The sequence below is a fragment of the Alosa pseudoharengus genome, unplaced genomic scaffold, assembly GCF_046254945.1.
Source record: "Alosa pseudoharengus isolate Yale_2024_CS ecotype anadromous, Long Island Sound unplaced genomic scaffold, YU_APseudo_1.1 YU_APseudo_1.1_scf_22, whole genome shotgun sequence".
In the NCBI taxonomy this organism is placed as follows: Eukaryota; Metazoa; Chordata; class Actinopteri; order Clupeiformes; family Clupeidae; genus Alosa; species Alosa pseudoharengus.
Window position 1 is genome coordinate 1,959,276 of NW_027468680.1, and position 15,000 is coordinate 1,974,275.

Genomic DNA, 15,000 nt, shown 5'->3' on the forward strand with positions numbered 1-15,000 from the left:
ACTCACACACACACACACACACACACACACACACTGGAGCCCAGAGGGTGAAGAGGAGAATAACACACTGGAGCCCAGAATAGGAGAAAAACACACACACACTGGAGCCCAGGGGCCTGTTGCACAAAAGCAGAATTAAGACATCCGGGATAAGTTACTGAGCTGCGCTCAATGAATCCAAAACAAGAGCGTACAGGCTTAATTGGTTGCACAACGAGCAAGCCAGGATGAGCAGACACGGATTCATCAAGCCAGGTGAAACCTATCCTGGATAAGTGCGCGCTCACGGCTCCCTCAAATAGACCCCGCCACCGGTCACAGATTCACTGATTCACCATGGCAACTAGAGCAGCTTCATTGCTTCTTCTACGGTGTGAAGTAGGTAGCGACAAACAGCAGCAACAAACAGCAACACCTCTGTTTAGGAGAATATTGCAACTAGTGCCGCGACCACCACATGTGAAATGGCTAGGCACTCCCGTGACGTCACATTGTCGCATGACAGGTCGGAAATGGCGATATGTAAAAGTTAATTAATGATCACAAACGTTTAAATAACGACAGTGGGTCTATTTATATGTGATAACAATGTGTAGTGGGCAGTGGAATAACTATTGGTTTCCGTTTGTGGTGACTGCTGACTGAGATAAGGGATGAGATTAAATAGATCCTGGAACTTAGCCTGGACTGGAGCAGGCTAGCTCCACAGAATAAATCGCCATGGTAATTTATACCATAACATATCCTGCTGCCCCCTATCCCGCTTTTGTGCAACTGGATCACGGATAAATTGAGCCAGGTTAACCAAGATATCCCGGCTTAATCCCTTATCCTAGTTTTGTGCAATAGGCCCCAGAATAGAAGAATAACACACACACACACACACACACTGGAGCCCAGAATAGGAGCTTAACACACACACACTTACATCTGAGGATGTCCACAATTAGCCCCATGTCCGTGCTAATGTTCTTGATGTGGTGGAGATTCGCCACAGTAGCGATAGGAACATACTGATCACTGTCCATCTGGGAGACCAGGTACATGTCTCTGGACAGGTTCTCACTGCGCGCACACACACACACACACACACGCACATATACACGCAAACGCACGCACATACACACACACACACACGCACGCACACACGCACGCACGCACACACACGCACATACACACACACACACACACACACACACACACACACACGCACGCACACACACGCACACACACACGCACATATACACGCAAACGCACGCACATACACACACACACACACACACACACGCACATATACACACACACACACACGCAAACGCACGCACACACATACACGCACATATACACACACACGCACAAATAGAGGTCGGCATATAAACACATTATCTTTAAGTAAAATGATACAAACAATAATCACAGACTGTGTGTGTGTGTGTGTGTGTGTGTGTGTGTGTGTGTGCGCGCGTGCGCGTGTGTGTATATGTGTGTGTGTGTGTGTGTGTGTGTGTGCGTATGTGTGTGTGCGTATGAGTGTATGTGTGCGTGTGTCTTACCGTGACATACAAAACTGTAGCATTTTCGTCAGATTTTCTCTCTGGTCACTTTCATCTCTCTGAAGCTCCTTCTCTGTAGGCACACACACACACAAACACACACACACACAAACACTGTTAGTTAGGGCTGCACGATTATGACCAAAATGATAATCACGATTATTTTGATCAATATTGAGATCACGATTATTTATCACGATTATTAATTAATTTTAGTGACTATTTTTTCCCTAAACATATTGGACTTGCTATCTGGCTCACCCAAATTCTTCCCCTCACATTTACTCCCCTAAATTACTGCAAATATAAATTTGACTGTGACTTCCAAACTTCCAAACAAATGTTTTGTGCGTGCTACTTTGTTAATATTTTGGAAAACGCCCACCGGGAATCCTCCCAACGCTCCCCATTAGCCACTTAAGCTCTGCTTCGTGTTCATGAGTTTACTGTAATCGTTAGTCCAGGGGTGTCCAAACTTTTTGACTGAAGGGCCACATTGGGTTTTGAAAATTGGCCAGCGGGCCACACACAAATAATAATAATAAGAAGAAGAATAATAATGTTTTGTATTATTTAAATGACAAAATAATTTTGTTGTAGAAAATTAATTTCTTAAGAAATACTGTTAATTTGATGCTGTTTAATTCATTTATAAATGGTGCACTGTCACTTTAAGACTCTTTGCCAGCTCCACTCAAATGTAGCCTATGGCTAGTGCTGTGCCTATGGCTGTGCCCTCTCACAGTTTATAAATGGTCAGTAGTGGGAACTACTGTTGCCATCGCCCTCTCTCCCACGCTCAAATGCGTCCCCAATTAAATGGACTAGCATAACGTAGTTAGATCTGCTGCAATGGAGATACTATGTATCTCGATGTGACAAGCTGTTTTGACATTGACATTGTAAACGTTCTCTAAGAAGAGTGTAAAGCAGTTTGCAGTAGCCTAAAGTTAACCAAAACGTCGTCTATCGCTGGAAAAAAATAGAGAGCGGCCTATGATAAACTAATAAATGCTCGGCGGGCCGGATTAAAGTGCATGGCTGGCCGCAGTTTGGACACCCCTGGTTTAGTCATTCGTTGATATGTAAAACACTGACGTGTAGGCTACATTTTCATTATTGTTCACTCGTTTTGAGTAGGCTGTGTCTTGAAACGCATAGGTTGCACATGTAGCTTATAAAATACATGAATAAAATTCACGGATCCCGTCGTTAGCTCAACTCTTATTACAGTATAGGCTATCAGAGGAAACAAACAAGGACTAAAAGTTAACGTGATAAAAAAGGCATGTGTGGTTTACGTCATGTGATGTGTTTCACAATATGAGTTGAGAGCCCTGCGTTGCTTATATTTTTGGTTAACTTAACTTGCCTGAAATCCGAAATATTTTCGAACAATGGATGATCCGCTTCGAGGGACAAGCTCTTGGCCTTCTGCTGTGCCACACATTTGATTTTTGATCGTCGTTTATTGTATAGTCTAACTAGCCTACTAATAGTTAACATAATGTCACTAGTCCACAGTGCATCAGGCTGAGCAGTGCAGGGAACAGCTGTCATTGGTAGGCTGCATGCAGGCACATGGTCAGACAGGTTTAAGGAGCGCTTGATTTGTTTTGTAGCGGAGCGTTCTATGGGTTGCCAGGTTGGTTCTATGGGTAGAACACGCATTTGAAATATCGCTCGATCACGCAAATTTGATCGTGGGAAGCCAAAATCGTGATCGTGATTAAAATTCGATTAATTGTGCAGCCCTACTGTTAGTAGTGTAATCTGACCAGTGTAGTGATCCTAGAAGTAGTGAATTAGTCTGCATGACCCATTAGTTGAAATCATGTCAGGTGAGATCAAGAAGTGAAAAGAGTCTGTACACTCACGACTGCAAAACCTTTCCAACACACACACAAACACACACACAAACACTGAAGAAGTGAAAAGAGTCTGTACACTCACGACTGCAAAACCTTCCAACACCTGCATGGAGACGGATCATTGGTCCAACCTAACCAATCACATTGATCAGAGATTCCTATTGGCCCAGCCTAACCAATCACATTGATCAGAGATTCCTATTGGCCCAGCGTAACCAATCACATTGATTCCTGAGAATCCTAACGTTATTTCCTACTTCACCTAAACTTTACAAACTGACACTAAACAGCATTGTCAGTCAGGAAACAATGTATGTGGGTCTACCCTTGCGGTAAATAAATGTACACATTATTCTGACTGCACTTGTTGATGTTTGCAGGCGTTGCTACTACCATTTACCACAGACACTTTTTTCTTGATTTCGAAACTATAGTCACCCCTTTCACTGATTGGGCAGGTAATCTGGCAACCGATGCAAACGTTAGTGAACTATGGTCTTCCAGACTAGTATCTCACTGAAAGATGACCTCCTGATGACCTCCTGATGACCTCCGCTGGCTCTCCCTCCCTCCTCATCAGCTGCATTTGATACAGTTGCCCATGGCAACCATGGCATTCTATTAAACCGATTCCCCCACACCATTGGACTCCGACACCACCCTCATCTGGTTCAAGTCATATGTCACCGGTCGAACAGAATACATCTCTCTTGGTCACTCCAAACCCAAACCACACACAGTCACCTGCGGTGTCCCCCAGGGGTCAGTACTTGGCCCCATCCTCTTCATCCTCCCCATCCTCTACCCAAGTCATCAGCCACCACAGGATTTTATTGCACTGCTATGCTGATGACGCCCAGCTTTATGTCAAAGCCAAAGCTGCAGCCCCTTCTTCATCACCACCATCGTCTTCATCATTATCCCCATCAAAACTCACACGTCTTCATCATTATCCATCAAAACTCACATCTTCCTCCAACTCAACAGCTCCAAAACTGAAGCCATCATGGTTGGCACCCTTCAGCAGACCCATCATCCATAACCAGCATCACCTTCCCCTCACCAGACCCAGTCATCATCCATAACCAGCATCACCTTCTCTGGTCACAACATCCCAACTCACCTGTGAATCCCACATCAACCACCTCTTCAACATTTCCTTCTTCCACATCCAAGCTCCGCCCCACCCTCTCCCTCCCAGATGCGGAAAAGCCTTTATCTCCTCCAGACTGGACTGCTGCAACGCACTTCTCATCGGGATCCCTAGCAAGAGCCTCCAGAGGCTCAAATACATCCCAAACTGCAGCTAGGATCGTGATAGTGCGGAACTATGAGCACATTACCCCCATTCTTCGCTCACACATACACACACGTGCACACACTCACTCCACCGGCTTCCCGTTTCCTCCTCACTCACCAGTGCATCTATGGAAATGCCTGATGGAGTTCCTGTGCCAACCACGAGCCTTAAGGACATAAGGGGGGCTAGGGATTCCCTGACTGTTTCTCAAAGTAAAGGATGGGTCCTTCAAAGCTGCTCTTTACTTCAAGGACGTCATCGAATCTCGCCTAGCACTGTCAAGGGTGCTTTAAAATTCTATCAAGTACCGAATCCTTCGTTCGAAGATTTTCGAGGATGCATGCGTGTATCCTCTGCGTGCTTGGAACACCCACAATCCTGTCCGCACATGATTTTTACTAATGCACCTGCAGCTTCCTGCACACTCGCTAGCCTGTTCCATTGTGTGTTTTCCATATGCTAAGAAGAAGCCTTGCCTCGTCTGCACACTCGCTAGTCTGTTCCATTGTGTGTTGTCCGTATGCTAAGAAGAAGCCTTGCCTCGTCTTTGAAGGATTCGACTCGGCAGGACTCGTTCTACCAAGCACGCATCCTTGACTTTGAGAAATGCCCCCTGTCCCTTGGTGCCAACCACGAGACTCCATGACATAAGGGGGCGCTAGGGACTCCCTGTCCCTCGGCCACAGTCGGGACCAAGCCTTTGTCCGTGAGTGAATAGACCTCTCCAGAATATATCCCGCCTCCTAACTTCCGTATCCATCCAACTTCCGGGCGTGGATTGTCTATGGGAAATAACATGGCGTTTTGAAAGATCGTACCTGTCAAACTCTGTAGGTGACAAAGTAGAAAAAGCTGCTGGGCAGATTGGCCTACACACTTCTGCCATATAGTTTCCACTGGATTTTTTGATTTTCGGTGCCGTTTAAGTAGTATAGTCTATAGTATACTACTTAAACGGCACCGACAATCAAAAAATTGTGTAGGCCAATCTGCCCACCAGCTTTTTCAACTTCGCTACCTACAGATGTTTTACCGGCAGTGTTGGGGAGTAACGGAATACATGTACCGGCGTTACGTATTCAGAATACAAATTATGAGTAACTGTATTCCGATACAGTTACAAGTTAAATAGTTGGTATTTAGAATACAGTTACATTGTTGAAATCAATGGATTACATGACGATACTTATCTGTTTCATAAGTTTGTTCACTCTCTAAATAAATTAAGGCAACTCCATTTCCCAGAAGCTCCTGAAAGCTATGATGAAATTGTTTACATGTTTAAATCCAAGCCCTGCCGTCTTGCACTAGCCTCAAAACGCAGCCAGCGCGCATTATGGAAGCGTCATCGGAGACCCTGAAATTACTGTTTGCACAGCAAATTGAGTAAAGTAAGTGGAGGTAACTCCTGTTCCTCACTGATCGTGGTTCCTGATGTCTGTTCAAAGGATATTTTCCCAAGTATTAATAGCTCAGGCTACTTCGGCCAATCGGTTACACAAAGCCTAGTTCACGTGTTGATTTAGACCTAGGCTACAATAAAACCAATCTCTAAAATAGGCACTGCATTCTAAGTTTTTTATTCTAACTTAAAATAGCTTTAGCCTATAGATTATTATTTTTTCTAGATCTACATTTACGTTTTAAAATGAATTATATGGTGCAGCCTCTGAAGAATTATTCTTGCGAGTAGACCTAGCATATTTTAACGTGCGGTTTTTGATTGTCATTACGCGATCACGTTCATTTTGAGAGCACTGATAAACAGTAGCCTAGCCCATAGTGTTTACATTTACAGGTCATTTGCGTTCCACCTGTCATATGCGCCCCTCACTTGTAGCCTACTGGGTTGATGCCACCGAAAAATCTCACAGGCACACCTTAATTAGGGTAGACTGAGTACAGTTGAGACATGTGTACAATTGAGACACCTTAAATATCTTGCTTGCACAGCAAGCCCAAGTTGTGATTTTTGCTATGCACATGCGTATTAGTGCCCTCTTTGATCATGGAAAATTTTAACGACACAAGTATCTCCCATCCAAGGATATCGGCAAATGTTTTTTTTCCAAAGTAAGAATTTCACTTCACCATGCACCTTCGACAATGAATAGTTCATTACACTTATGTTACTGTTAAACGTAACTGGTATCATTACAAACATTATTCTGTGTCCTAAAAACTGGCATATTTTATTGCATTGTGTCATGTAAGGTCGTTGCAAAATCTAGAGAAATGTGTGAGGTGGTCAGCGGGGGACAATTGAGACACACATTAGATCGATAATTTTTGGCTACGCCCTTAAAGTAGCCTATTTATTTGTTTATTTTAATTAGCCTAGTCACCTGCTGTAGTTTTAATGGTCACCTTGCTATTTTAAAGTTGTATCAGGTAGCTTAGTTGACTTTACATTCTCCTGTGTGGGCCTAACACTTCAGCCATTTGGAACAGAAGAACACACCAGAATAGGCCTGTTTAGTAGTAGGCCTAAGCAGGATTTGATGGCCGCATTCCTACACTTATAAAATGCAATTCAATGCGGAAGTAATCTAAGTATTCAGAATACGTTACTCAGATTGAGTAACGTAACGGAATACGTTACAGATTACATTTTTGGGCATGTACCCTGTATTCTGTAACGGAATACATTTTGAAAGTAACCCTCCCAACACTGTTTACCGGTATGATATTTCGAAACGCCATGTTATTTCTCATAGACAATCCACGCCCGGAAGTTGGATGGATACGGAAGTTACGGAGGCGGGACTTATTCTGGAGAGGTCAATTATATGACACCTATTGGGCATGTCAATCACTCATGGGAACCACTTCAAAAATGGCAAAGTACAGCAAGCAAGTTGTGACAAAGTACTTAACTCTTGCACCTCCGGTGCTTGGGCCCTAATGATCGTTATGGGAGTTTTTCCCCCGCAATTATATTTTCACAACGTCTTTGCCATAATGTACACGTTTTTAAACTAACAATAGCGTTGGTTCTCCTTCATGGATCCGAACACCGAAGTGCTTAGCATGAAGCCTGAACCCTGCCCTTTCAACAGACACTAGCTGGACGTCAATAACATGAGCGTAAGTCAGTCATGGACTCATGGAGTCATTTGCCAAGGTCGCCTAAGCAGCACGGGGGCAAGCATCATCAAGTGAGGTGAGGTCAGGCATCATAATCAGGCGAGGTCAGGCATCATAATCAGGTGAGGTCAGGTGTGGTCAGGCATAATCAGGTGTGGTCAGGCATAATCAGGTGAGGTCATGTGAGGTCAGGCATAGTCAGGTATAGTCAGGCATAATCAGGTGAGGTCATGTGAGGTCAGGTAGGGTCATGTGAGGTCAGGTGTGGTCAGGCATAATCAGGTGAGGTCAGGTGAGGTCAGGCATAGTCAGGTGAGGTCAGGTGAGGTCAGGTATAGTCAGGCATTATCAGGTGAGGTCAGGCATAATCAGGTGAGGTCAGGTGAGGTCAGGCATAATCAGGTGAGGTCAGGCATAGTCAGGTGAGGTCAGGTGAGGTCAGGCATAATCAGGTGAGGTCAGGCATAATCAGGTGAGGTCAGGTATAGTCAGGCATAATCAGGTGAGGTCAGGCATAATCAGGTGAGGTCAGCTATAGTCAGGCATAATCAGGTGGTCAGGCATAATCAGGTGAGGTCAGGTGAGGTCAGGCATAATCAGGTGAGGTCAGGTGAGGTCAGGTAGGGTCATGTGAGGTCAGGCAGGGTCATGTGAGGTCAGGTAGGGTCATGTGAGGTCAGGTAGGGTCAGGTGAGAGGTCAGGTGAGGTCAGGTAGGGTCAGGTGAGGTCAGGTAGGGTCAGGTGAGGTCAGGTAGGGTCATGTGAGGTCAAGTAGGGTCAGGTAGGGTCATGTGAGGTCAGGTGAGGTCAGGCATAGTCATGTGAGGTCAGGTATAGTCAGGCATAATCAGGTGAGGTCAGGTGAGGTCAGGCATAGTCATGTGAGGTCAGGTGAGGTCAGGTGAGGTCATGTGAGGTCATGTGAGGTCAGGTAGGGTCAGGTGAGGTCAGGTGAGGTCAGGCATAATCAGGTGAGGTCATGTGAGGTCAGGCAGTCAGATGCGGTGACTCACCGCTCTGCGCACTCTCCTGTTTGTCCTTGTGCTCCGGACTCATGGGGACGCGGCTTTGTGACATCACGGCGGCCATGTTGGCTTCCTGCATCACAGTGGGATGAGCTTCGGCCTGAGCCAATGACTGCACCTCAAATACACCCCCATCATCAAGCTCATCACCTGTTCACACACACACACACACACACACACACACACACACTCTCATCACCTAGAGAAGGAAAAGAGAAGGAGAGAAGAGGAGAAGAGGAGAGGACGAAAGCAGAGAAGAGAGACAGCTTGAAAAAGAGGAGCGGAGGAGAGGAGAGGAAGAGAGGAGAGGAGAGAAAGAGAGGAAGAGAGGAGAGGAGAGAAAGAGAGGAAGAGAGGAGAGGAGAGAAAGAGAGGAAGAGAAAGCTTGAAAAAGAGGAGCGGAGGAGAGGAGAGGAAGAGAGGACAGGAGAGAAAGAGAGGAAGAGAGGAGAGAAAGCTTGAAAAAAAGGAGCAGAGAGGAGAGGAAAGGAGAAGAGAAAGAGTAGAGGAGGAGAAGAAGAGGAGGAGAGCAGAGGAGAAGAGAGAAAGCTTGAAATAAGGAGCAGAGAAGAGAAGAGGAAAAGAGAAGAAGAGAAAGAGAGTAGGAGGAGGAGGAGAGGAGAGACTAGCACATCTCATGAAAGAGAGGAGCGGTGGAATAGCACAAGAGAATCTGACCTTTGACCCTGTCCTGGGAGGAGTCCTCGGACTGCTCGAGCTCTGATTGGACAGCCGAGGAGGGGGTGGTCTCAGGTGTGTCCAGACTAGGTGTGTGACTGATCCTCAGCTCAGGTGTGTCCAGACCATGTGTGTGACTGATCCTCAGCTCAGGTGTGTCCAGACCAGGTGTGTGACTGATCCATGCTTTAGCATCGTGGTTCAGCTCAGGCAACTTGGGAGGCTCCTGAGTGAGAGACAGACAGACAGACAGACAGACAGACAGTGTGTAAGTGTGTGAGTGCATGAGTGTGTGAGTTTGTGTGTGAGTGTGTGTGTGTGTGTGTGCGTGCGTGCGTGCGTGCGTGCGTGCGTGCGCGTGCGTGTGCGTGTGTGTGTGTGTGTGTGTGAGAATGTGAGTGAATGTGAGTGTGAGCGAGTGTGTGTGTGTGTGAGTGTGAGTGAGAGTGTGAGTGAGTGTGTGAGTGAGTGTGTGTGTGTGTGTGTGAATGTGAATGTGAGTGTGAGTGTGAGTGTGAGTGTGAGTGAGTGAGTGAGTGTGAATGTGAGTGTGAATGTGAGTGTGAGTGTGAGTGTGTGTGTGTGTGTGTGAGTGTGGAGGGGCTCACCAGAGGGGCAGTGTGTGTGTCGTGTGGGTTGGACTGCACTGGAGGTTCAGCGATGGCTTTGGTGTCCTGATCAGAAGTCATGAGCCACGACTGCCCTGTTCACACACACACACACACACACACACACACCACACAGAGAATATAGCCCAAATATATCACTTCTTGAACTGCTTTGAAGGTCATTGTATTTCACAGCTCTACACTAAGGTCTACACCCTTACTCAAGTCTGCACCCTACACCCTTACTCAAGTCTACATGATTAGTCAAGTCTGCACCCTACACCCTTACTCAAGTCTACACCCTTACTCAAGTCTACATGATTACCAAAGTCTGCATCCTACACCCTTACTCAAGTCTACACGATTCCTTAAATCTACACCCTTACTCAAGTCTACAAGCTTACTCAAGTCTACACGCTTACTCAAGTCTACACCCTACACCCTTACTCAAGTCTACACCCTTACTCAAGTCTACACCCTACACCCTTGAGGGCTCTACAGTGTGCCCATTTCACTCGCACATGCGAGTAAAAATAATGGTGTGCGAGTGCAAAAAAATATTTAGGCGCACTGGTGCGAATGACTTCTAACCAAGTCAATGTTTGTCTACAAAATAAACCGAAACATTGCAAAACATTATTGGGTGCGAACCATAAAATCATGTTGCCAATGCAGCATAAAAACTACACCTCCCATCAACGTTAGCAGTTTCACGTTGTGACTCGCTAGTTGCTTCTAACAAATTCAAGGGTCGCAGAAAAAGCGGAAAGTTAGACTAGCCAGCCAAGATGCAAAGTAGAACTAATTTCTTCAATCCACCGAATTCATCAGATATATGAGGAACAGAATGAGATTCTGAGAGTGCAGTGAGAGAGGGAAAAGGTAACATGCCTTTTAGCCCAGTTGATGTATTGGCTGCAATATGAAAAATATAGCTGTAGCAAACAGGCGCAAAAGGGCACAAAAGTAGCCTCACGTTTCCTTCAAAGGTAGAACGCTAGACAACCCCAGGCTTCCATCCATGCTTGTTTGGTTTACACCGAATACAAGATGAAGTGCAAAACGAAGATATATACCATTTGCCTACTGCCCCCATCAAATGCAGATATTTTCAATAAATATAAATATCATTGATTAGATGTTGGGTTTTGGTAGAAGAGAAAATTCATGATACATGAAAATTCATGATGCATATGAAAATACACTCTAGTATGCATATGAACATAGACTCTAGTATGCATATGAACATACACTCTAGTATGCATATGAACATAGACTCTAGTATGCATATGAATGGAGAGAGACTCTAGTATGCATATGAACATAGAATCTAGTATGCATATGAACATAGATCTAGTATGCATATGAACATAGACTCTAGTATGCATATGAATGGAGAGAGACTCTAGTATGCATATGAACATAGACTCTAGTATGCATATGAACATAGACTTTAGTATGCATATGAGGTGGAATTTCTTGTGCTAAATGAGTTTTGAGCTATAGGGACCAATTTTAATGCAGAAAAGCTTTAATCAGCAATACAGCCGATGGACTTTGAAATAGAATAAAAAACACCCATTTTCTACGATGGAATTGCTCATAGGGGGTGTCATATGAAAGAAGGTATCCATATGTGGTGGAATTTCTCACGCCTAATGAGTTTTTAGCTATATGGACCCATTTTAGTTCTGAAAGGCTTATAATCCGTTCGTCTGCTACTGGCGAATGCCTGTCATCGCGGAAATGCGGTCATCACTGTCCCCTGGCGGTAGAAAATTGCAATATTTAAGGTGGAATAGAAACTTAACTCATTTTCAATTTCATTCACTTATAGAGCGCCAAAACATTACACATGTCTCATGGCGCTTTACAGAGTGTTAAAAAATTCAGAGAGCCCATGAGTAACAAGGGCGAGGAAAAACTCCCTAGAATTGGAAATACATATAGGAAGAAACCTCGAGCAGATCCACGACTCAAGGGCCTGACGCATCTGCGGGAGAATTGCATCAAAACACTCGATAACGGGCAGCTGAGTGAACGAGCCCACCCTTGAACCATGCAACACAGCTTTTAAAGAGCTGGCTTGTTGTGTTCAGTCATCTCAATAGGATTGGCTAGCTGACCATCCCCTAGCTGACAAGTTTCATCGTTTTACCTCGCAAACCAGGTGAAATGCCAAGCCGACGACTTTGAGCTCCTAAAAACAAGGTTTTTTCTTGTTAATAAAAGACAACAGCGTGGTATCTAACTTCAGGCTAGTCCGCCAATGAAATGAGTCTGCTACTCACCTCTCAACTCTGCACAACACCTGCAGCGAAGTCAGGTACGGGGCCCTGAAGATGCGCGTCCTGATAGCAGGCTCTCGCTGTAGTTTCCCCCGGACGAGAGGGAGCGACGCGGATAGCTCTACTGTGTACCAGAAAGCACACTTTAACACACAAACTGGGTGAACTCCTGTGTGTGACGATGCTGTTAGAAGAGTCCGTGCTCAATCAGTTCAGTAACTTTATGCGGTAAATTTCCACATTAATCCTCCTAAAAGCGTAACGTTGGTTAGCGGCGTCTGCTGAAACTGCCCCGAGAGTATGCGACGGGAACGAAGTTAATCTGTGGTAACTAACGTTGCCCGGTAACATTAAGTCTGTCGGTATCACCGAGTTATCCCCGAGTTGCCTGTCGTCTGCCTAGGATAGTAGTGGTGGGGGATGGAAGAGATTGCAAGCCTAGCACGCAGCAAGCCAGCCACGACAGAAACACCCGTCTCCCGGTACGGTACCGTAAACGGCTAGCGGTAGTCTGAGCCAGTTGGCATGAACTTGTACTCGTGACGTGACCTCTTTACAAGAGGTTGTGTGGAGCTCGTGAGGATGATATGGCAATCCTAAAAAGGCGTGACGCCCATGTGAAAAAGTTATGGAAGCTGAATAACCAAATCCATTGAAACTCGTATAGCCCTACATTCCGAACATACTTTTATTCTGATTTTAAAATGACCATCACATTTGATTTTACTCGACAACTTCTTTTGTATCATTTATGTTTTACCTTAATAAACGTTGCAGAGAGAGATAAATAGTATTTCGAAATTAAATAAGTAAATTAATAAATATTTTAAATGAGAATTAGTGTTTATATGTCAAATCAATCCATGTTATCATTATTTTGTTGTCTTGAAGTAAGGCTGATTGACAATGAATGCAAGTTCCTACCACTACCGCAGACGCCAGGCGGCAGTGTGAGGAAAGCTGCTCACTTTCCCGTTGGCGGACGGCCCTCTTCCCCCTTCGGCTCACGTCTCTGCGCCTCCACGCGACGGTCCTTTCCCCGTGCTGCCGAACGGCCCAACGTGTTCGGCGAAGATGGCACTCTACAATTTCAAGAAGATTATGGTGGTCCCCACCTCAAAGGTATTTTTTATGACAATGACAGCGAGTAAGAGTTTGTGAGGGTTCAGGTTTAATCGCCTGTTGATCTGATTTCGGTGGAAAATGCCGTTGTTTACAGGCGATTCTCACGCCAGAGTGGACACGTGCTAGCAGCTAGTCAATGTGGCACGGAAAAGTTAAAGGACTGACTGAGTTAGCCAGCTCGTTAGCCTTCTCACATAGTTGCGTATGGTGGCATGGATACGGTGATCTTTAAAACTCATTATGCGCGCTGTCATTATGTCATTCGTCTGTTACAAGTCGAAATTGACTTCACTAACTTATCGATAATTATTTAATTATTTGCCAACAATTACCGTGTCGCCGAGGTTAGCTAACGTTAGCTATTCCTGTTGGTCTGAATAATTAGATGTACTATGAGAGGAAAGTTGGAAGAACCAGATAGGATGATTTTTTTTTGGTGCCTGCCACCGGAAGAACGCCTATTAAGTAACAGATAGCGTTTGGTTATCGTATTTCTCGTGTAGTTGAGTGAACTGCTGATACTGTCTATCTTCTGACGCGGAGATTTGTCAGGTCTCCGTGAAGTTTGAAGTTAGCTGCTACGCTTGGGAATGATGTAGGAATGTCTCTCTCTCCTGGTTGGTGTCGAGCCAACAGTATGTCGCCCAAATCTACACCTACTGTAATCACAGCAGTGTACTGTATCAATATTGTACTGCATCGCACGGGATCTCAGATTCCCACCCATCTCATGTCCTTCCTTACGCGATGCGCATTGAGTTGCACTAGACAACCATGCAGCCCCTGAAATCCAGTGTCACCTTTCTGCACGGCTTGCGTGTTGTGTAAATATTTAGTATGTGAACATGGTGCGTATTGTTAGTCTTGCCCATAAGTAAAGTAGTATTGTACGTATACATGTGTATTAACATTTGTTGTGATAGTGTCATGACAGCTGCAACCAAAATTCTTATATGTTTCAATGTACTTGGCTATTAAAACTGATTTAGTTTGACACGGCTATGTGGCATTATTAATGCCCATGTGTACTGGACACGGCTATGTGGCATTATTAATGCCCATGTTAATGCCCGTGTGTACTGGACACGGCTATGTGGCATTGTTAATGCCCATGTGTACTGGACACGGCTATGTGGCATTGTTAATGCCCATGTGTACTGGACACGGCTATGTGGCATTATTAATGCCCGTGTGTACTGGACACGGCTATGTGGCATTGTGAGGCGAGACGGTCACTCTCTGCGCTGCTTCCCCCCTGACAGGAGTTCATCGACATCACGCTGTCCAAGACGCAGCGCAAGACGCCCACGGTGGTGCACAAGCACTATCAGATCCACCGCATCCGCCACTTCTACATGCGCAAGGTCAAGTTCACGCAGCAGAACTACCACGACCGCCTCACGCAGATCCTCACCGACTTCCCCAAGCTGGACGTAAGTACAGTGCTGGCCAAAAGTATTGGCA

At 45.3% G+C, this 15,000-nt stretch overlaps 2 protein-coding genes across 2 annotated transcripts in view; one reads left to right on the forward strand and one right to left on the reverse strand.

Annotated features, from left to right (window-relative positions):
• LOC143139612 (la-related protein 4B-like) overlaps positions 1-12,563 on the reverse strand; it is a 36,922-nt gene extending 24,359 nt beyond the window's left edge. The window contains exons 1-6 of the mRNA XM_076300192.1: positions 12,415-12,563; positions 10,124-10,218; positions 9,516-9,741; positions 8,826-8,987; positions 1,554-1,626; positions 929-1,065 (exon numbers count right to left, since the gene is read on the reverse strand). Of these exons, the coding sequence (XP_076156307.1) occupies positions 929-1,065; positions 1,554-1,626; positions 8,826-8,987; positions 9,516-9,741; positions 10,124-10,204 (679 nt within the window). The 5' untranslated portion in view covers positions 10,205-10,218; positions 12,415-12,563. The remainder of the gene's footprint in view (positions 1-928; positions 1,066-1,553; positions 1,627-8,825; positions 8,988-9,515; positions 9,742-10,123; positions 10,219-12,414) is intronic.
• Positions 12,564-13,404: 841 nt separating this feature from the next.
• gtpbp4 (GTP binding protein 4) overlaps positions 13,405-15,000 on the forward strand; it is a 22,459-nt gene continuing 20,863 nt past the window's right edge. The window contains exons 1-2 of the mRNA XM_076300193.1: positions 13,405-13,533; positions 14,799-14,969. Of these exons, the coding sequence (XP_076156308.1) occupies positions 13,486-13,533; positions 14,799-14,969 (219 nt within the window). The 5' untranslated portion in view covers positions 13,405-13,485. The remainder of the gene's footprint in view (positions 13,534-14,798; positions 14,970-15,000) is intronic.